The sequence below is a fragment of the Pleuronectes platessa genome, chromosome 10, assembly GCF_947347685.1.
Source record: "Pleuronectes platessa chromosome 10, fPlePla1.1, whole genome shotgun sequence".
NCBI lineage: Eukaryota > Metazoa > Chordata > Actinopteri > Pleuronectiformes > Pleuronectidae > Pleuronectes > Pleuronectes platessa.
The window spans coordinates 6,367,578-6,390,232 of record NC_070635.1 but is presented as its reverse complement, the minus strand read 5'-3'; the positions used below and the strand labels follow the sequence as shown (position 1 = coordinate 6,390,232).

Sequence of the window (22,655 nt, the reverse complement as noted above, 5' to 3'; positions counted from 1 at the left end):
AGTAATTTTAAAAGGAATATAACAATTATAACAGCCTGTTGAGGGTTATAATATAATCTTTTCTTCATTAATTAATTAATTAAATATTATTTTGCATTTTGTTGACAAATGAATGATTCGATCAGTTGAGATAATTGAAAGTTGTCAGTTCCAGCTCAAATAAAACTTTAAAAACTTTATTTTACAGAGCGTCTGACCTGAGGACATCACTGCAACATTATATAATATATACAGCATATAATATAATCCTGTGACAAAAGCTTGTGCAGGCAAAAAGAACAAGTGACATAGTACAAGTAAATAAGTAATTCACTATACACAATATAATACAATAAGTACAAAAATAAGATGTAACTGACCTTCTGGTTGGAGGACGTAACTCTACCCCCCCCCCCGGCCACAGATGCCCCAAAACGTATCTAATAATATCTTAATGTTTTAGAATTTGTACTTTTACTTTTGATGCTCAAGAGTTTAAGCTTAGGATATAGTCATATACTTGTTTTTATTTTACTTACTACATAACTCAAGTAAATCTAAGGTTTACATGGTCTGTTAATAGAAATGCATCACAATATAATGTCCATTTCATGTTGCAATGCTTTTTATCTGCACAAACATTCTTCAGAAACCCTTTCAGGCAGTGACATGTTCACAAACCCAACAATAATGTCAATAAACGTTAAAGTTTATAATTTGATCCAACATATTTCATTAGATTTTGAGCTACAGGATATTTACATTTCAGGCCCGAGGTAGTTGTAAAAAGCAGGACAAGAACATCTCGGGTCAAATCCTGACATCAGAGTATTAACTCTCATCTTGGTGTGAGCTGCTGGAGTCTCTGTTGGTCGTCTGACGTCGGGGCGTCGCTGTGAATCTCACCTGTGGAAAGTTCAGCTCCACTTCACCTTCACTGGTGTGGTCGTCAAACAGATTTGAAGATGTTGGTGCACGTGCAGCTGCATTACTATCATCATAGTCCTGCAGGCTCTCTGGTTCATTCTAGGATGAGCGGGGATTGAGTTTATAGATTATTTGTGTGACAATTTCTGGATGTAATGCAAAATAAAGTTCATACAAGACACATTCTGGGACTTCAGAGGCTTTGTAATATCACCATTAAAACACATTTGATTACATATTATTGAAATTATGACACAATTTGGCATATTTAGAAGAATTTGTAGTCTTAGATCTGCACAGCATTTTATGTGGTTTTGAGAAAAAGAAGCTCTGTCATAAACAGGTCAGAAGTTATCAGAAGCTTAAATATCCTGAATCTTATACCTCTACTCTCCATAATCACTGTTTCCTGTGATTTCCAATATACAAGTAGCCAATAAGAAATAGATTTAGGAGTTTCAACAACTGGTAGTTAAATAATATTAAAAATCTATTGCTTTAACACAAGGTTCTGACATCAGGCCACCGTGACCAGACACTTTGGCTGAAGCAAATGTGTCCTTACCGATAAACCAGAAGGAGATTTGGTGTTTGTTGTTCCTTGTTGAACAGATTTCCTCCAGTATCTGAAAACATAGAGGGACATGATGTGGTGAAACTAGTCAGACCATCTCTGAAATGTATTTATTTAATTTGATCAAATGCACTTCTTATTCATTCACCTTAAATTTACAACAATTACACTGATAATCATCAGGAGAAGTAGAGCAACAACGAGGAACCTCAGGTTCTCCAGATAGTCTCCTGTGGTTAGAAGAGAGAGAGCATCATATAGACACTGAGTTGTGAACATGGATATTTAATTTCAACTTTATTCCATGTGCAGAGATTTATTTCACACTGAACTATAAATACTGTACTGCAGTTGTTTACCTCCATCAACCAAGATTCTGATGAGGCCACTGTGACCTTTGACCACTGATATCTATCACTTCACCGTTTTGTGAGGACACAACTTTGCCCTTTGACCTCCAAATTCGTATCATTTCAACCCTGAATCAAACTGAACATTTTAAGTTGAAAGAAATTCCTTCAAGACCTTCTGGAGATGTCACGTTCACAAACATAGGACGTATGGACGGACAATCAGAAAACATGATCTGATATAAACCTCCCACATGTCTCCTGATCAATAAAACACACACAGTTATAAGACCTTGAAATTCACTCACGTTCAAACAGATGGACGGGATCAGACCAGCGTCGACCTACTTCATTTTGTGCGATGCAGTAGTAGACTCCTGGCTGGTTTGAGTACACTGTGTGGTTTTGATGCTCTGACACAAGTTCATCCTGTTCCTCTCCCTGACTCTTCCTGTACCATGAGTAGTTGTGAACTGGGGGAAAGCTGTGACTGAAGCAGCTCAGCATCACGGAGCTCCTCCCGTCAGGCTCCTGCTTCTCTGCCGACTCCGTGATGTGTGTGTGGTTTAGAGAAACTAGCCGGGAAATTCAGGAGAAAAGACAACGTCATTTTCTGAACATCATCAAAGATCAAACATGAATAACACAACAAATGAAGTGACATTATCACTGCTCTTTAAAGCCAGACTGAGAAGAATGTGAAACTTTAAATGGGAGGATAAAACAGACTGGCTTTAGATTCATCTGGTTAAACATTTAAAAACTATTCTCAGCAATTTCTCTTTGAAACAAACTACAGCCACTGATTTTACGTTAATGTTCTTTTTTTAACTTGGATATTTTTTAGAATGTTTACTAAATGTTGTTTTGAATAATTGTTGAATTTGCTGAAATTGATGTTGAAGTATAAACAACTTGAAATGTAGTTAAATAATAAACATTATATTTTGTAGTAAGACAAAGTTGGGGAACAGAGCTTTAGGAACAAGAACCCGGAGGCTCTGAAACACCCTGACTATCTTAAAACTAAAACTTTTATATTACTTCATTCTCTGATTTGACGTAGTTCTATTTTTTATCTTTTATTTATTCTTTTGTGAAAGATTTGTGTAATGGAAAATTCCACTGACTGTGATACTGTCTACCTGACAGGATGGAAACCTTATTTGGCGGTGTCTCACTGCTGTGACCTTGACAAACAGGGTGTCTGCCCTTGTTCTGTGATGTGTGTTATTTGGGAAGCACTTTGTAACGTTGTTTTGAGAAGTGCTATTTAAATAATTTTTCACTTAAGTTTGGAGATAGTGGACTAGGGAGCACAATAACATTCAAACCTGTGAAAAGAATTATTTGCATTACACAATTACACCACAAATTACACTATAAGGAAACATATAACTGCTTAAAGTCACAAGGCTTCAATTTAACATAATTATAGTTTCCTGTGATTAAAAAATAACAAAGATTTAAGTACTTTAGGTCATTAATTTCTCAGGTGCTATTGTTTCACCTATCAGAAGTAATAATTAATTAAAAAACCTGGACCACTGAAAAAGTATATGAGACAAAATTACATCTGCATCGATAGTTTCTTTAAAGGAAGATTTGGTTTGATGTGTTTGGTTGAAAAAAAAAGCCGCAGCTGAAACACTCACATTTCACCACCAACTCCGTCTGCTTGCTGTCCTGTGAGCCCTCAGTGTTCTGGGCACGGCAGAAGTACCAGCCAGCGTCGGATGAAGTCACATTAATCTTGTGGTAGAGAGAGTTGATGGGTCGTGAATAAAGATTATTTTCAGTGATTTTTAAAGACTGATTATTTGTGCCGATCCTCATCAAGGTGAGAGTTGACTGTGGGAAACTTTCAGCAGTGCAGGTGACTCTGATGGTCTGACCTTCTGTGACCTCTGACCTCATAGACAGTTTAGGTTCTGTGGGCGGGTCTGTAGAGAGGAAGCAGAATCTTCTTTAAAGAAGGCACATTATGATTTTGTAGTTTTTTTCCCTTAGTGTCAACAACACATTTTCATTCACATCAAGACCAGGATTGACTTGAACTGTCACATTGTTTGGACTGTCAGCAGTAACCAAAAATAAAGAAAACAGAGAACTGTCAGATTTAACCACTGTTCCTAAAATAATGGTCTTTATAATATAGATTGATCCTGCAAAAGAAGTTTTTTATTTCATCAGGGTGTAAATCAAGGTAAGTCTGGAGATAGTCAACAACACCACAAATTATAGTATAAGAAAACGTATAACTTCTTAAAGTCATAAGGCTTCAATTTAATAAAATTATAGTTTGCTCTGCTGGAAGAATTACAGAGATTTAAGTACTTTAGTTCAATTATTTCTAAGGTGCTATTGTTTCAATTGTCAGAAGAAATAATTATTTAAAAAAACTGGACCACTGAAAAACTACATGAGAAAAATGTACTTCTGCATAGATAAATCTTTTAAGGGAAGTTTTGGTTTGATCTGTTTACTTTGAAAAATAAAGCCGCAGCTGAAACACTCACATTTCACCACCAACTCCTTCTTCTCACTGTCCTTATAGCCCTCAGTGTTCTGGGCACGGCAGACGTACCAGCCAGCGTCGGCTGAAGTCACAGTAAACTTGTGGTAGAGAGAGTTGATGGGTCGTGAATAAAGATTATTTTCAGTGATTTTTAAAGACTGATGATATTTGTCGATCCTCATCAAGGTGAGAGTTGACTGTGGGAAACTTTCAGCAGTGCAGCTGACGGTGATGATCTGACCTTCTGTGACGTTAGACCTCATGAACAGTAGAGGTTCAGTGGGCGGGTCTGTAGAGAGGAAGCAGAATCTTCTTTAAAGAAGGAACATTATGATTTTATTGTTTTTCTTCCCTCACTGTCAACAACACATTTTCCTTCACATCAAGACCAGGATTGACTTGAACTGTCACATCGTTGGGACTGTCTGCAGTAACCAAAAATATAGAAAACAGAGAACTGTCAGATTTAACCACTGTTCCTAATATAATGGTCTTTATAATATAGAATGACCCTGCATAATTTATGTTTTTTTATTTCATCAGGGTTGAATTCATGTTCGATTTGTCGGTAGTGGACTAATTTATCACAGGGAGCACAATCAAACATGCCAACCTTTGAAAACAATACACTGCATTTCAACAAACTTTATACTATTGTGGTGTTGAATTATATCACAAGAACACTTACAACTCAAAGTCACAAGGCTTCATATCAACAGAATTATACTTTACTCTGGTTGAAGAATTACAGAGATTTAAGTAAAAGTAGAAATATCGCAGTACAAAAATACTCCATTACAAGTATAGGCCCTGAATTCATAATTTAAACAAGCAGCACAGTAGTTTAGCAGGAGTATTCATTAAGTGGCAGAGTGGCACCACGTAACATTACTGGATCATTATTATTGATCATTTATAGATTAAATTACTTTACATAGGGTCTGGTAGTTTATTGATATTTTCTCAGCTCTACAGTTCTTAATCAAATAGACACATTTACTTTAGGTCCTTTATTTCTCAGGTGCTATTGTTTCAACTGTCAGAAGTAATAGTTAAATAAAAAAATACATGAGAAAAGCTACTTTTGTTTAAATAGGAAAGATTTGCATTTATCAGTTTTGTTGAAAAAAAAAAGAAGCCTCATCTGAAACACTCACATTTCACCACCAACTCCTGCTGCTTGCTGTCCTTTGAGCCCTCAGTGTTCTGGGCACGGCAGAAGTATAAGCCAGCGTCGGCTGAAGTCACAGTAAACGTGTCGGAGAGAGAGTTGATGGGTCGTGAATTACGATTAGTTTCAGGGATTATTTCAGCCTGATTATTTGTGTTGATCCTCATCAAGGTGAGAGTTGATTGTGGGAAACTTTCAGTAGTGCAGTTGATGGTGATGGTCTGACCTTCTGTGACCTCAGACCTCATAGACAGTTTAGGTTCAGTGGGCGGGTCTGTAGAGAGGAAGCAGAATCTTCTTTAAAAAAAAGTCACATTATGATTTAATTGTTGTTCTTCCCTCTAGTCTGTGTTTCTCGTCAATGTAAAACTTCTGCAGAGCAAAAAATCCAACAATCAGTGGTAAAGGGAGTTCCTCTCCTGAAACTCCTAAACTCCTCTTCATCAGTCCAGCTGATATGATTTATTGAACTAAAACAAAGTTTGGGGAAAAAGCTTTTGAAACAAGAGCCCTGAGGCTCTGAAACAGCCTGAACGAGGACATACAGCAGACTGAGTTAGGAGCTGAACACATACTTTTATCTTACTTCATTCACTGATATTACTTAGGTCTAGCTTTTATTCTTAAATTTTTTCTTTTAGGATTTTTGTAGCCGACTTGACTTGGAAACTTTGTAGAGTGAAGCTTTAGCCAAATGCTCTAGAGTCATAACTGATCTAGAAGAGTTCAAACCGTCGACTAAAAGTGAAGCCAAAGTGTCTAGATCGCCACCTGGTGCCTGACTGCGGTATAAATCTCACCTCCGGAATTTTGGTTAATGGGACATGGACCAAACTAAAAAGTCAAAAGACACATCAACCAAAATGATCTCAAAGATTGATTCTGTAGTTTTTATTTCTGGTTTATGGTCAATTGTTCATTTTTCATGTACATTTGTATATTCATTATATTAACACCCGGAGGAGCCTTGGTTGCTCGGGGCATGAAGGACACATTTGTCACCTTATTGTAAGGTTATGAATATTCTGAAATTTATTAAAATTTTCAGATTTTTATTGTACTTACATTTAACGGGACTTTCAGGGTCACTTGTAGAAACATCTGTCGGTGAAACACAAGTGAGAAAATCAGTTATTCTTTATTACAAATGTTTGAAAAAATATTAAACCTTATTTTCAAACTGGAGAAATACAATCCTTACTTTTCATTAGGGCCAGAAAAAACAACCATGTAACTGTCTGAGCGTCCATCTCATGTGTATTTCTGAAACAATAAAAACTGAAAAGTTGATAAAAACATCCTAAGATCCAAGAACTTTTTCTTTTTACTGTAAAAAACGTGTGATCAAAGTTATTTATCATCTTGTCTCAGAATTTCATTCTTCCTCTTTCCATTTATTTTACCGACATTTCGAGTCGTCTTTGTTTTGTTCTTCTTTTCAAGATGGTTGTGAACTTGTCGTTTGAAAACACAAAAGTCACCTCACCTCTATGAAGAATTTATCATTTATTAAAGGAAAATAAATGTAATTAATCCCAGAGTTCAATTTCTTTTTTTCCTTTAATAACTAAAACAAAGTTGTTTTCTGTTGTCTTTTTTACTTTTATTTGACATTAGCTACTTGTTCTAATCACATTTAACCAAAGAAACCCCAGAATACATTTAAAATATTTTGATTGTAAACATAAAGGTGTATTAAATTCAAATTTTTGAACTTTTTAGTTTGAAATATACTGTTTAAAAAGTCATATCTGGCTCTTTGGGTTCATCTCAGTCTTCAGGGAACTACGACATCTGAAACTGATGTTTGAGTTTTCATTTGGTTAAAAGTGTTTCAACTGAGTGAAAGAAAAGGCTTTTTGAATTATTATTATTATTATTATTATTATTATTATTATTAATACTATTTTTAGGTGATCTGGACTCAAATTTTATTAAGAAAAAAAATCATCTTGTTTAATCCACAAAAAATACCCTTTGTTATCAGTATATTTACTTTAAATAAAACCTTTTGAAACACTATATTTTACTCTAGTAGATTAACATCATGAGGAGATAAATAACCATAGAAGCTTGTTCTTACCTCAGAGGACCCACTTGTATCAGTCTGTCACACACAGCCTCAGTCCGAGAATGAGACTCAAAGAAGAAGGATGTTTTCACACTTTGAAAGGGGATGTAAAAACAATTGGCTTACTATCATACAGGCCAGAAAACAGCTCCTTGTAGGTGTTATGATTACAGTGATAGTGTTCACAGCTTCTCACAGTATCTGCTCTCAGATGCACTTCCTCTTTTTGTTGTTCTTTGTCGTGAAGTCTTGTTCACAGTCACAGAGCAGTTTACAGTACGACGTATTTATTGGGAGAATTAATGCTCACATAGTATTTACAGTGTCTCTATTTAAAACTTCAAACACTATGAAAACATATCTAAAGAGTTTGCTTAAGTCCGCAGCCCTTTAAATCTCGGGGTTCCACGCCTCGCTGTCGGGCCAGTCGCTCGACTGATTCATCTCAGTGTTTCCAGACTGGCTAATCTCTTCGCTCCCACTGAAGCTAAAAGAACCCAGTACACCGTCTGTCTCTATCCATGTATCCCTCAGGTTCGAATGGTGAGGTGTCGGTCAAGGTCCTACAGGTGGAAGTCCGGGTGTTTAGGGTCAGGGTAGCCTGCCACGTCCTCTGAGGCCACGTGGGTTGAAGCAGGAGCCGCCCCCTCATCCCCAGGTCCGAGTCACGGAGGGAGTTGATGAAAGAGTCTTTTCCATCACCGCGGTTTCCCACCACAGCCAAGTTGATCCTATTGATCAAGAGATCTTCCACCGAGTCCCTGACATTTGATAACTTATTGCTGTCTATGGATTCTTTCAGGGTCTCAAGGGCCTTTGAAAACATCAGCCATTTCTGCAGAGAGACACAGAGTGAATTATTAGAAGAGTCACAACAGGTCCTTTGATAAAGAACAGATATGATGGATACTATCATCTATCGACTAATTCCACTAATCTCTCTCTATCTATTTAGTCTGTTGTTCTGTGACTTTCATATCTGGAGAAGCGTTCATCTTATCGGCTTCACACGTGACATGTGCATTGTTAAGGGCCCAAGGAAGTACAGTGTGGAACTTGTCGTGATTTGGAAACGCAACACGTTCAATAATAAGCTGATAAGCTTTGAATAAACAGGCGACCAGTGCTCTGCAGCAAAGGCGACTGGGACCATCAACGGTTCTGTGGACTGAGTCCCACAGTCGGCCTTTAGTTGCTGTGGAAAATCGAACAGGCTCATTTACAACTGGCTCTGGTAACAGTAGATAAAACAGGTGTCTTTGCAGTAGTAATGATAAAGCATTAACTTAGAGGAAACCTGAACCAAAAAGTAAAATAATAATAATATATTGATATTACAGTCTTAATACTGTTAGTGGTGGAGAGTAAACATGTAAATATTCTCCAGAACTCTGCACTGTTTGTTTTTTAATTAAACTTCTTCTCTACAACTTATGACCCTTCCCATGTCTTTAGTTGTTCAGGAGAGCATGACCCAGACAAATACCTTCATCCAAATAAACTTAATCAGCTCCATGCAGGTCCGGACCTCGGTATTATTTAAAAATGTGTGTATGTGGGCGGTGGGTGAGTGAGTAGGAGGTGGAGTGGATCATCTTCTGGTAAATATACAAGGTAACGTAGTGTTAACGTCTCCTGCTCGACCTCCAGACCGGAGTCGGTGACGTACAGGGGAGATGTCTGTTCTCCTCCCGGGCTGAAGCCGCTTCTCACTTCAGGGTTCACACCCTTCACTTTCTGCAGCAGTAGAGAAATAACGCAGGACACTTCTACTAGTCTTGAGAAGCTGTTGTATTCATTTCCCAACACACTGTAACTTACACTGTCCATCTTTCTCCTCTCTCTCTCTCTCTCTCTCTCTCTCTCTCTCTCTCTCTCTCTCTCTCTCTCTCTCACTCTCTTAAATACACGGAAGCACTTTCTTAAAGGAGCCGCTCTACTCTTACAACACGAGGCCGATCAGTGAATTGACAGAATCTACTCTGCACTGTTAAAATGTAAATATCTGAGCTTTGTTGTTGTGTTTCTTCACTGAGACTCAAATGAAGAGATTTCTTCAGACCCACTTTCCTTTGGGAAGGAACAAGAGGCTGAAGTCAAGCCCTGGAGAGAAAGACTGAAATGTAGTGATGATGAGAGAGAAAGACCAGTGTTCCCACTGTTCCCACCGAGGACAGAATCAGTATTATATCACTGTGCTGTTACGAAGACTGTTCTGATCCTGTTCAAACAAAATTAACAACCACATGTTCTTTGTCAATTACAATGGAACTTACAGGCTCAAGGTAAATACACACCTAGCGGAGGTATCATAATAATATGGTTTTTACTGTATAACACATTTTGCTTATGTGGATGAACTGTTTGAGACACGTTTCTATAGTTTAAATACAAAATGATGCAAACGGAAACACAATGGAAAGTCATTGATGCTATTGTCCACTGACATCATTTTGAAGCTACTGTTAATCAATAGCTGATCTCCAAACATCTTAAATTTGCATATTTAGATCGGGGGATACTGCCCTCCGACTAGGGGGCCTGGCTCCATGGCAACTAAAATACTAACTCATTGATGGACCTGTATGAAGATGTAATAACGTATCTAATAATATCATAATGTCTCAGAATTTGTACTTTTACTTTGAATACTCAAGAATTTAAGTTTAGGATAAAGTCATATACTTGATTTTATTTTACTTATTACTTAAATCAAGTAAATCTAAGGTTTACATGGTCTGTTAATAGAAATGCATCACAAGACAATGTCCATTTCATGATGCAATGCATTTTGTGAGTACATGCATTCTTCAGAAACCCTTTCACGCTGTGACTTGTTCACAAATCCAACAATAATGTCAATAAACTTTAAAGTTCATCATTTGTTCCAACATATTTCATTTTATTTTGAGCTACAGGATATTTACATTTCAGGTGTGTGGGTATGGATTAAGTTCACAACACTGGAAAGCACAAGAAAAGAATTCAGTAATGATTCTCAACATTTCTTGTCTAACTGCAGGTCATTTATATATGTAGATTGTGTTATGCAATAATGCATTAAACATGATACCATAAAATGGTGTGCCTTTCGGCATTCAATAGATTTGGTTAATAACTTTAATTGATTAAAGTTACCTCGGGGCACCACCCTTCAAAGGAAGGGAAAATATAGCCAATTTATTGATTAAGTCTCATGAAAGTACTAACTACAAAACTCTGATTAATAATTAAATTCATAACTATAACAACAAATCCTTTATAGATAACTAGCTAAGTTGAAGGATATAGAGTTCTTGACAGTGTAGAGATTGGCGAAATTCACTTAAACAACATTAATGAAAAAACATTTGTGAAAGGAAAAACATTTATTATGAATATAATAAAGTATAGAAACACAAATTACTATCGGCGAACTTACTAAATAAAGATATGTATGTGAGTATACGTGTGTGTGTCTGTGTGTGTCAGGGTGCTTCCAAAATGGCGGTTGGCCACTCCGAAGATAACGGACTCCCCCCTTTGGAATGTTTACGACATGTGGCGGAGGTCAGAGAGATGGGTGAAGAGATATGCGGTGTGGCCTAGGGGGTAGAGTGGTCGTTCTCCAACAAGAAGGTTGCCGGTTCAAACCCCACTCTTCCCTATCTGCATGCCGAAGTGTCCTTGGCAAGAACCTGAACCCCTGACCCCTGGCCCCTCATAAATGTTGAGTTTACTAATTATAAGTCTCTTTGGACAAAAGCGTCGGCCAAATGACATGTAATGTAATATGTGTTTGTTTGTGTTGGTGCCAAACTAGAGAAAGTTACTAGATGCATGCAAGGAAAGACTGAAGATATATATATGCCTTATATTGGCTTGGTGACCTCATAGGTCATGGGGCCAAGAGTGACCAATAGTGGTTGACACTTGTGTCTCCGGTCGGTTTTCACACCTCTGTGTGACGTTCAGGAACCCTGGGAGACAGAGTTCTGGAGGCTCTGGTTTTCTCCAGAACAAAGGACATGCGGCTTTAAGCTTTTGACTACACATGAAGGACGAACACCTGTAGTTCACAAATACAACGTCCCAACAATTATATATTTAATACAATACAGTTATTAATACCATCGTTTAACAATCACAATATTTACATTTTAAGCTGCAAAATAAGTATTTTAACCGTTTATCCCTCACATTTTGCTATGTTTACAATTCTTATTAAAACCTTTAATTAACAGTGTTAAATATTTATATATTATATTATAGCTCAGTAATGTACCTTATCTGCCTTCTTGCTAACTAGTTTTAAAATACTCCTAATGCCAACACACAGGGTTTTGTTGTAGCTGCATAATGTTTGTTGAGCAGCTTACATTACTGTAGATTTACAATTACGACCTATTTTCCTTAACACATGAACTCTTCAGACTCTCTGTGATGACTTATTGTGAATACATCTTCCTCAGACGTTCCTGACGTTAGAGTAAAGACTCTCATCTTGGTGTGAGCTGCTGGAGTCTCTGTTGGTCGTCTGACGTCGGGGCGTCGCTGTGAATCTCACCTGTGGAAAGTTCAGCTCCACTTCACCTTCACTGGTGTGGTTGTCAAATAGATTTGAAGATGTTGGTGCACGTGCAGCTGCATCACTAATGTTTTCATTGTCCTGCAGGCTCTCTGGTTCATTCTAGGATGAGAGCGGAGGTAGTTTATAGATTATTTTTGTGACAATTTCTGGAATGAATTCAACTAATAGCAAAACATAGAGACTGATATAAAGAAATGAGAGGTCACGGTTCCTGACCTTTTTAACTCGCATTGGCTTGGACACCTTCGCATACACAGAGTCTTCTTCCACCTTTCTTTGCTTCTTCCTTGAAAAATAAATATCAACTTGACGTGTTCTGTTCAATATCACCTTTGTTGTTCTGGTATTGTAACACAAAGATAAAATTCTCACTTTATGTTAGTCTTAAAGTGCAGGGGAGCATAGTGGACAGAATAGTCCTCTGTGTTTCCAGCTTTCTGTCTTGTGGGGTTTTGTGCAGAGGCAGCCTGAGCAGATGCAGACAGAAAACATCAGTGATTATCAAGCAGCAACTGAATCTCTTCATTCATGCTCTAAAATGGATTCTGTACAGTTTGTCTTTTAAATAATGGCCCCAGTATACTGAGATATAAGTGCACTGATAGAGAGCTACTGACAGGGCAAACAGTGAGGGCAGGATATGGAAGAACACGGAGGGAAAACAGCTTGAACAGTAAAAGACACATCTGCCTGTAGAGCCAGATTAATACTGATGATAGAAGATGGAAGGCAGTAGCTCTACATGGTCAATTTGAGGGGGTTGTAGATATCCTGATAGATTATTTATTTACAATTTTTAAATCTGATGGGTACATGTTGTTGTCTTGTTTCAGATCCTTGCATTGTATCTTCTCAAAATAAAACAAATAACACTTTCTGGGACTTTGGAGGCTTTGTAATATATCACCATTAAAACATATTTGATTACATATTATTGAAATTATGACATATTTTGAGTATTTTGAAGGATAAGTCATTTTACAGTTGTAACAGGTCAGAAGTGATGAAGCAGAGGCTTAAATATCTCAAATCTAACCCTAACAATCCGACATGACCAGAGACTTTGAGTGAAACTCTTTTTAATTTATAAATCTTCTTGAGTTTTACTGAAGTCTCAATATATAATTTGTTTAAACTGATTGTTTTCTTGTTTAAAGTGTTGTCTCAAGCCGGGACTCACCTGGGACAGATTCAAACTGCTGTAAATAACGTCGATGTCAGTCGGAGGCCTGTGGAATATAAAAGATATGTAAGAATAAACAATTGCACAAAGAGTCAATGACTATTTTAAATAAAAGGGCCGACTTTCATTGTGCCATTCAAGTCTGGAGGATATAGAAAATAAATGGATGCTTTGACTCCAGCGTGAGCAGCAGCCCATGCCTGACTCTGTCCCACACAGTGTTCCTTGTCCTGGGTGGGGACAGTGTGTTGAGTGGGTGTGGTCTTACGTGCTGTCTGGAAGAAGCTGGTGTTGTTGGTCCTCTGGACGACTCAACTGCTCCGAAAAACCAGAAGGGGATTTGGTGTTTGTTGTTCCTTGTTTAAAAATGTTTTTCCTCCTGAATCTGAACACATAGAGGGACATGATGTGGTTACACATGTCAGACCATCTCTGAAATGTATTTATTGAATTCAATGCACTTCTCATTCATTCACCTTAAAACTACGACGATTGAAATGATGATCATCAAGACAAATAGAGCAGGAAGGAGGAACATCAGGATGTGCAGATAGTTTCCTGTGGCTAAAAGAGAGAGAGCATCATATAGAGCTAGACCTTTGACCTTTGGCTACCGAAATCAAATCACTTACTCATTGATTCTACTTGTGTGTTTGTGCCATAGGACGTATGGACAGACAACCAGAAAACATGATCTGATATAAACCTCCCACATGTCTCCTGAGCAATAAAACACACAGTTATAAGACCTTGAAATTCACTCACGTTCAAACAGATGGACGGGATCAGACAAACTGTGATCTACTTCATTTTGTGCGACGCAGTAGTAGACTCCTGACTGGTTTGAGTACACTATGTGGTTTTGATGCTCGGACACTAGTTCATCCTTTTCCTCTCCCTGACTCTTCCTGTACCATGAGTAGTTGTGAACTGGGGGAAAGCTGTGACTGAAGCAGCTCAGCATCACGGAGCTCCTCCCGTCAAGCTCCTGCTTCTCTGCCGACTCCGTGATGTGTGTGTGTTTTGGAGAAACTAGCCGGGAAATTAAGGAGAAAATTTCTGAACATCATCAAAGATCAAACATGAATAACACAACAAATGAAGTGAAATTATTGCTGCTCTTTTAAGCCAGACTGAGAAGAATGTGAAACTAGTTTTCGACCCAGTTAATGGGCATTAAAACAATAAAAGATAAAACTGATTGGCTTGAGATTCACCTGGTGAAACATTCAATGTTTTGTTAGTAGTTTCTCTTTGAAACATCGTTTTTTAACTTAAATATAGTTGATCAGGTTTGATAAACTTTATTTTGAATGACATCACATTGTGGATTAATGTTTTCTTCTTTTTTAAAACCAGCAAGTCTGATCAGTATTTACTTTATACACAGTAATGTAGAATATATCCTCCTTGTTTATCCATTCACCATCACAAGTGCATCATTCTACTCACATCTGACTTTAACCTCAGCTGGCTGTGACTTTCCACTTCCAATGTTATTGGTGGCTTCACAGCTGTACAGTCCACTGTCAGAGGGACTGGCTGAATTCACCCTGAAGGTCTGAGTCTGAGTCTGTTGGATGATCTCCTCTCTCCCATCAGTCGTCTTCCTCCAGTTGACAGAGCTCACTGGTGGGTTGGACTCGGCAGAACAGCTCAGTGTCAACGACGCATTTTCCTTCACATCAAGACCAGGATTGGCATGAACTGTCACATTGTTGGGACTGTCTGCAGTAACCAAAAATATAGAAAACAGAGAACGGTCAGATTTAACCAATGTCTGATATAATGGTCTTCATCACACAGAATGATCCTGCATAATGTGTGTTTTTTTATTTTATCAGGGTGTAAATCAAGGTAAGTTTGGAGACAGTGGACTAGGGAGCACAAGAAAATGCAAACCTGTGAAAATAATTCATTGCATTTCACAATTACACTTCTATACAATTATACTATAAGAAAACTTATAACTGATTCAAGTCACAAGGCTTCAATTTAATAGAATTATTCTTTACTCTGGTGGAAGAATTACAGAGATTTAAGTACTTAGGTCATTTATTTCTCAGGTGCTATTGTTTGAACTGTCAGAAGTAATAATTAATTTAAAAAAAACTGGACCAATGAAAAAAGAACTGAAAAAAATTTACTTTTGCATCAATTTTTTTTTTAAAGAAAGTTTTTGTTGATGTTTTTGATGAAAAACAAGTTGCAGCTGAAGTAAGTCGTCGGGGCAGGATTGGCATCGGTGTCACAGGTTAACGTGAGAGAACCACCAACTTTCACTTGGTTATCAGAAGAGCCACTGACTGAAATGCTCGTCTTCCTCAGCTTATCTGGAAAAAGGACCCAAGTGAAATGACCTTTATCTCAACAACAGGTGAATCTGAAACAGAAGATTCTTTAAGTTCATTCACAACCCAGATAGCACACGGATGTGGGCCACTTCAGGAAATGATCCATCACTTCTGGTCTTCTCCTGGCCCAGGACAAATCTGGACCAAGACACTTGTTTTGTGAATGACAGTCCACTAAGAATGTAATATTGTGAATATTATGCAGAAGATTTTAGTTCAGAATTCAAATTACATTTTTACATGAGGACAAAGTTTGGGGACAAAGCTTTTGAAACAAGAGCTCTGAGGCTCTGAAACAGCCTGAACGAGGACATACAGCAGACTGAGTCAGGAGCTGAACACATACTTTTATCTTACTTCATTCACTGATTTTACGTATGTCTAGTTTTTTTTGTCGTTTTATGACAGATTTATTTATAATTTTGTATATTCATGTTCATATTTGTTTGGTTTTTACTCTATTTGATATTTGGGAAGCACTTTGTAACGTTGTTTGAGAAGTGCTATTTAAATAAATCAAGTTATGACAACAGGCCATTTTAGTCATGTTGAAATAGACGTTTTCAGTTCAAAGAAATGTTGGATAAATTTAATGAATGAATTAAATGACATTGTGGAGTAATGTTTTCTTCTTTTTAGAACCAGCACGTCTGATCAGTATTTACTTTATACACAGTAATGTAGAATATATCCTCCTTGTTTATCCATTCTCCATCACAAGTGCATCATTCTACTCACATCTGACTTTAACCTCAGCTGGCTGTGACTTTCCACTTCCAATGTCATTGGTGGCTTCACAGCTGTACAGTCCACTGTCAGAGGGACTGGCTGAATTCACCCTGAAGGTCTGAGTCTGAGTCTGTGGGATGATTTCCTCTCTCCCATCAGTCGTCTTCCTCCAGGTGACAGAGCTCACTGGTGGGTTGGACTCGGCAGAACAGCTCAGTGTCAACGACAGATTTTCCTTCACATCAAGACCAGGATCGGCTTGAACTGTCACATTGTTGGGACTGTCTGCAGTAACCAAAGACATAGAAAACAATGAACTGTCAGTTTAACCCATATTCAATATAATGATGTTTATAATATAGGATGACCCTGCATAATATATGTTTTTTATTTCATCAGGGTATTTAAGGTATGTTTGGAGACAGTGGACTCGGGAGCACAATAACATGCAAACCTGTGAAAACAATATATTGCATTACACAATAACACCACAAATGATACTATAAGAAAACTTATAATTGCTTAAAGTCACAAGGCCTCAATTTAATAGAATTATACTTTACTCTGTTGAAAAATTACAGAGATTTAAGTACTTTAGGTCATTCATTTCTCAGGTGCTATTGTTTCAACTGTCAGAAGAAATAATTTATAGAAAAAACTGGACCACTGAATAAATACATGAGAACAATTTACTGCTGCATTGATAGTTTCTTTAAAGGAAGATTTGGTTTGATCTGTTCGGTTGAAAAAAAAGCCGCAGCTGAAACACTCACATTTCACCACCACCTGCGTCTGATTGCTGTTCTTTGAGCCCTCAGTGTTTTGGGCACGACAGAAGTACCAGCCAGCATCGGATGAAGTAACATTAATCTTGTGGGAGAGAGAGTTGATGGGTCGTGAATAAAGATTATTTTCAGTGATTTTTAAAGACTGCTTATTTGTGTTGATCCTCATCAAGGTGAGAGTTGACTGTGGGAAACTTTCAGCAGTGCAGCGGACACTGATGATCTGACCTTCTGTGACCTCAGACCTCATAGACAGGTTAGGTTCAGTGGGCGGGTCTGTAGAGAGGAAGCAGAATCTTCTTTAAAGAAGGCACATTATGATTTTATTATTTTTCTTCCCTCAGTGTCAACAACACATTTTCATTCACCTCAAGACCAGGATTGGCTAGAACTGTCTGCAGTAACCAAAAATATAGAAAACACAAAATTGTCAGGTTTAACCACTGTTCCTAATATAATCTACTTTATGATATAGAATGATCCTGCATTATGTGTTTTTTTATTTCATCATGCTTGATTTCATTGTAGATTTGTAGGTAGTGGACTAATTTACATAATGGAGCACAATAACATGTAAACCTGTGAAAACAATACACTGCATTACAACACACTCTAAACTATTGTGGTGTTGAATTATATCACAAGAACTCTTACAACTCAAAGTCACAAGGCTTCATATCAACAGAATTATACTTTACTCTGGTTGAAGTATTACAGAGATTTAAGTAAAAGTAGAAATATCGCAGTACAAAAATACTTCATTACAAGTACAGGCCTTGAATTCATGATTTGAATAAGCAGCACAGTAGTTTAGCAAGGGTATTCATTAAGTGGCAGAGTGGCACCACGTAACATTACTGGATCATTATTATTGATCATTTATAAATTAAATGACTTTATATAGGGTCTGGTAGATTATTGATATTTGCTCAGCTCTACAGTTCTTAATCAAATAGACACATTTACTTTAGGTCATTCATTTCTCAAGTGCTATTTTTCAACTGTCAGAAGTAATAGTTAATAGTAAAGTACATGAAAAAAACTATTTTTTCATAGAAGATTTGGTTTGATCTGTTTGTTTGAAAAAAAAAGTTGAAACACTCACATTTCACCACCAACTTCTTCCACATGCTGTCCTTATAGCCCTCAGTGTTCTGGGCACGGCAGACGTAGCAGCCAGCGTCGGCTGAAGTCACAGTAAACGTGTGGTAGAGAGGGTTGATGGGTCGTGAATTAAGATTATCTTCAGGGATTTTCAAATACTGATGACATTTGTCGATCCTCATCAAGGTGAGAGTTGACTGTGGGAAACTTTCAGCAGTGCAGGTGATGGTGATGGTCTGACCTTCTGTGACCTCAGACCTCATAGACAGTTTAGGTTCAGTGGGCGGGTCTGTAGAGAGGAAGCAGAATCTTCTTTAAAGAAGGCACATTATGATTTTTGTTTCATGCCTCTAGTCTGTGTTACATAGGTTTCTTGTAAATGTAAAACTTCTGCAGAGCAAACAACATAAAAAATCAGTTATAAAGGGAGCTCCTCTCCTGAAGCTTCTAAACTCCTCTTCATCAGTCCAGCTCATACGATTTATTGTGCTAAGTTGGGGGACAGAGCTTTTGAAACAAGAGCCCTGAGGCTCTGAAGCAGCCTGAACAAGGAGGACATACAGCAGACTGAGTCAGGAGCTGAAAACAAACTTTTATCTCACTTCTTTCACTGATTTTACATAGGTCTAGTTTGTATTATTTTATTTATCCTCATATTACAGATTTTTGTAGCCGACTTGACTGTGCCAATATGTCGAGTGAAGCTTTAGCCAAACTACTCTTGAGTCATAACTGATCTAGAAGAGTTCAAACCATCGACTACAAGTGAGGCCAAAGTGTTTAGATCGCCACCTGGTGCCTGACTGTGGTAAAAATTTCCTCTCCTCAGTGAATCGAACATGGACCAAACTAAAAAGTCAAAAGACACATCAACTAAAATGATCTCAAAGACGGATTCTGTAGTTTTTATCACTGGTGTTGTTCAAATGTTCATTTTCATCTACGTTTGCTTATTAATTAATACATTTTATTGCTCGGGCATGAAGGACACATTTGACCACTAATTGTAATTTCATGTAGATTCTCAAAAGTATTTTAATATTCAAATTGTTATTAAACATACCTTCAACGTTGAGGGTCACTTCTTCAGATGACCATTTCCATATCCCCGTCCCTTCGAATCTCAGAGAATATTTTCCGCTGTCACTTCTTCTCAGGTCACAGATCCAAATACTGCACAATGGCTTCAACCTGGCAGAGTTAGCATTCTGCCAACTTGAAGATGGAGAACCGATGTAATTCACTCTGTTTGCAAAGTCAGGACTGACCGGACGTGTCAAGGTGTTTGTGCTGTAAATGACAGTGGATGTATAGTTTTTGTCGACCCATCGTATATCTTTCATCCAAAACCAGTTTGCATCCCCATCATAAAAATTTCTTGTAACTTGGCATTTAATTTCAACGCAGGATCCTTCAGTAGCCAGCAGCACACCAGGTTCTAGTTTGAAGGGACCGCTAGGATCAATGGTAGAAACATCTGTCGGTGAAAACACAAGTTGAGAAGTCGATTTATCTTTAATGCAAATGTTGGAAAAAAACAACAGCATCATTTTCAAAGTGGAGAAATAAAATCCTCACGTTTTATTAGGGCCAGAAAAACCAACCAGGTGACAGTCTGAGCCTCCATCTCATGTGGGACTACAACTGGATTTCTGAAACACATAATAAAAAGTGGATAAAAACAACATAATATCACAGAACTTTTTATTTTTACTGTAAAATGTGTGATCAAAGTTATTTTTCAGCTTTCTCAGAATTTCCTTCTTCCTCTTTCCATTTATTTTACTGACATGTAGAGTTGTCTTTGTTTTGTTCCTCTTTTCAAGATGGTTCTGAACTTGTGGTTTGAAAACAGAAAAGTCACCTCCCCTCTACGCAGAATGTGTCATTTATTGAAGGAAAATAAATGTAATTATTTTAAAATTGAATATTTTTACCACATATTTTTGTTGATCCCAGAGTTCATTTCTTTTTTCTCATTAATAACTAATGTTTAGGTAGTGTTCTGTTTTCTGTTTTAATTCCATTTGACAGTAGCAACTTGTTCAAATCACTTTTATTCAAAGAAACCTCAGATCACATCAATGTATCAGTGTTTGTATTGAATTCTATTTTTTTAACCTTTTAGTCTGAAATATACTGTTTAAAAAGTCATATCTGGTTCTTTGGGTTCATCTCAGTCTTCAGGGAACTACGACATCTGAAACTGATGTTTGAGTTTTCATTTGGAAAAAAGTGATTTGGATTTAAATTTTATTAATAACAAAATGATCTTGTTTTATTCACAAAAAATACAGTTTGTAATCAGTGTATAAACTGTAAATAAAACTTCTGAAACACTATATTTTACTCTAGTAGCTTAACATCATGAGGAGATAAATAACCATAGAAGCTTGTTCTTACCTCAGAGGACCCACTTGTATCAGTCTGTCACACACAGCCTCACTCCGAGAATGAGACTTTACAGAAAAAGGAAGTTTTCACACTTTGAAAGGGGATGCAACATTTTGTATTAGCATCTCCTATCATGCAAGCTAGAAAACAGCTCCTTGTAGGTGTGCTGATTAGAGTGATGGCGTTCACAGCTTCTCACAGTATCTGCTCTCAGATGCATTTCCTCCCACTTCCTCTTTTTGTTGTTCTTTGTCGTGAAGTCTTGTTCACAGGCAAAGAGCAGTTTACAGTACGACGTATTTATTTGGAGAAGTTATGCTCACATAGTATTTACAGTGTCTCTATTTAAAACTTCATCAAACAATATGAAAACGTATCTAAAGAGTTTGCACAAGTCCGCAGCCCTTTAAGTCTCGGGGTTCCACCCCTCGCTGTCGGGCCAGTCGCTCGACTGATTCGTCTCAGTGTTTCCAACTGGCCTTCCTCTTCTCTTCAAGGTTCTTCTCTCCCACCGAAGCAAACAGGTTTGAATGGGGAGGTGTCGGGCACAGGCGGCAGGTCCCACAGGCGAAGGTGTTTAGGATCAGGGTAGCCTGCCACGTCCTCTGAGGCCACGGGGGTTGAAGCAGGAGCCCCCCCATTTTTTGTTTTTTAAATTACACTTCTTCTCTACAACTTATGACCCTTCACATGTCTTTAGTTGTTCAGGAGAGCATGACCCAGACAAATACCTTCATCTGAAGGAACTAAATCAGCTCCATGCAGGTCCGGACCTCGGTATTATTTAAAAATGCATGTGTGAGGGCGATGGGTGAGTGAGTAGGAGGTGGAGTGGATCATCTTCAGTTAAGAATAGTAAAGTACAAATGGACAGTGATGTGAGTGAGTGTGAGTGTGTGTCTGACAGCAGCGACTTTTCACCTTTTAACAGCAGTCAAAAAAATTAAATGCTTACACTAGATACATTGAAATCGCTTTTTACATCACACAAAGAATCAGCAACTCAAACTTGAAGAGCACTTCCCAGATCTCTGTCTTTTTATTTCCTTGGCCAGACTCCACGTCAGCCAGAGGGAGGACTCTGGCCTCACAGACCAGGACGTTTTTAGGCTAAAAAAACTGGTGCTCAGAGCCAAAAGACAATTGAGCAGTGATGGAAAGGACAGCAATGTGTGTATTAATTAATTTATTGTTTTCTGTTTTTGTTTCTAACATTTTAAACAACATGGATGTTCATAAAGTTGGGGTTTTAAACGTGAACGGTGCAAGAGATCAAAAGAAAAGATCTTGTATTTATGAAACAATGAAAATGAAAAAAAATTATGTCACGTTTTTTAGAAGAAACGCACAGTGATTTGAATAATGAGTCTGACTGGAGGAGGGAGTGGGAATGGGAGGCCATTTTATGTCACAACACCTCTCTGAGTGGAGGAGTGGGCTTCCTCTTCTCCACGGCTTTATAATCAAACTCGCTGGAGGTCAAACATGTGAACTAGGGGAGGCTTCTTTTAGCCAAAGCTCAGTTCCACCATTTTACTACTGTGTTTATTAACGTCTATGCTCCAACAACCGGTGCAGAGAGGAAGCCGTTTTTACTGAAAATAAGTGAGGTTCTTAATGATTGTGCCATGGAGGCGGTGAGGATTTTAACTGCACTGAAGATGAGATTTTACACCGCAACCACGCAGAGCCTCATCCAGCCTCTCAGCACGCCTTAAAGCTGCTGGTCCACTCTCACGGCCTGGTGGACGTGTGGAGGAGGATGCACCTAGACTGCAGACAGTACACCTGGTCCCACATCAGAGAGAGTAGGGTCTCCTCAGCCAGGCTAGACAGGATGTATTGTTTTAAACATCACTCTAACATTTTTAAAAGCTGTACCATCATGCCGGCTGGTTTTAGTGATCATTCCCTGCTTTTATCTCATGTTTTTGTCAGGAATGTTT

General features: G+C 37.9%; 1 protein-coding gene and 1 long non-coding RNA gene across 7 annotated transcripts; both read right to left on the bottom strand.

Moving 5' to 3' along the window:
• Window positions 1-160: 160 nt before the first annotated feature.
• On the bottom strand, window positions 161-21,169 carry LOC128450129 (B-cell receptor CD22). 6 transcript variants are annotated; one of them, XM_053433611.1, is made up of 14 exons: window positions 20,719-21,169; window positions 19,894-19,967; window positions 19,379-19,792; window positions 18,317-18,604; window positions 17,200-17,487; window positions 16,436-16,711; window positions 14,796-15,071; window positions 14,109-14,375; window positions 13,820-13,907; window positions 13,612-13,728; window positions 13,341-13,389; window positions 12,533-12,627; window positions 12,377-12,446; window positions 161-1,005 (listed from the first exon to the last, which is right to left on the bottom strand). In XM_053433611.1, exons 2-14 carry the CDS (start codon window positions 19,940-19,942, stop codon window positions 811-813), a joined length of 2,472 nt encoding a protein of 823 aa, XP_053289586.1. In that variant the 5' UTR covers window positions 19,943-19,967; window positions 20,719-21,169; the 3' UTR covers window positions 161-810. The 6 variants fall into 6 exon arrangements, with proteins under 6 accessions (XP_053289586.1, XP_053289588.1, XP_053289584.1 ...); XM_053433609.1 differs by lacking the exon at window positions 161-1,005 and adding an exon at window positions 10,472-12,259 and having other exon boundaries at window positions 20,719-21,167; XM_053433610.1 differs by lacking the exon at window positions 161-1,005 and adding an exon at window positions 10,472-12,259 and having other exon boundaries at window positions 13,820-13,901; window positions 20,719-21,167.
• LOC128450197 (uncharacterized) lies at window positions 4,395-8,103 on the bottom strand. Its single transcript, XR_008339963.1, has 4 exons — window positions 7,603-8,103; window positions 6,585-6,782; window positions 5,506-5,793; window positions 4,395-4,637 (listed from the first exon to the last, which is right to left on the bottom strand). It is a non-coding gene; the product is annotated as an uncharacterized LOC128450197 (long non-coding RNA).
• Window positions 21,170-22,655: the final 1,486 nt, after the last annotated feature.

What these genes read in the sequence shown, in the direction of transcription:
- LOC128450129 (XM_053433609.1), bottom strand. Translation starts at nt 19,942, where the DNA reads ATGGAGGCTCAGACTGTCACCTGGTTGGTTTTTCTGGCCCTAATAAAA. An exon ending in TCAATCGTCGTAGTTTTAAG is followed by an intron (nt 13,729 to 13,819) that starts GTGAATGAATGA and finishes CTATGTGTTCAG; the next exon opens with ATTCAGGAGGAAAAACATTT. An exon ending in GCAGTTTGAATCTGTCCCAG is followed by an intron (nt 12,628 to 13,340) that starts GTGAGTCCCGGC and finishes GCATCTGCTCAG; the next exon opens with GCTGCCTCTGCACAAAACCC.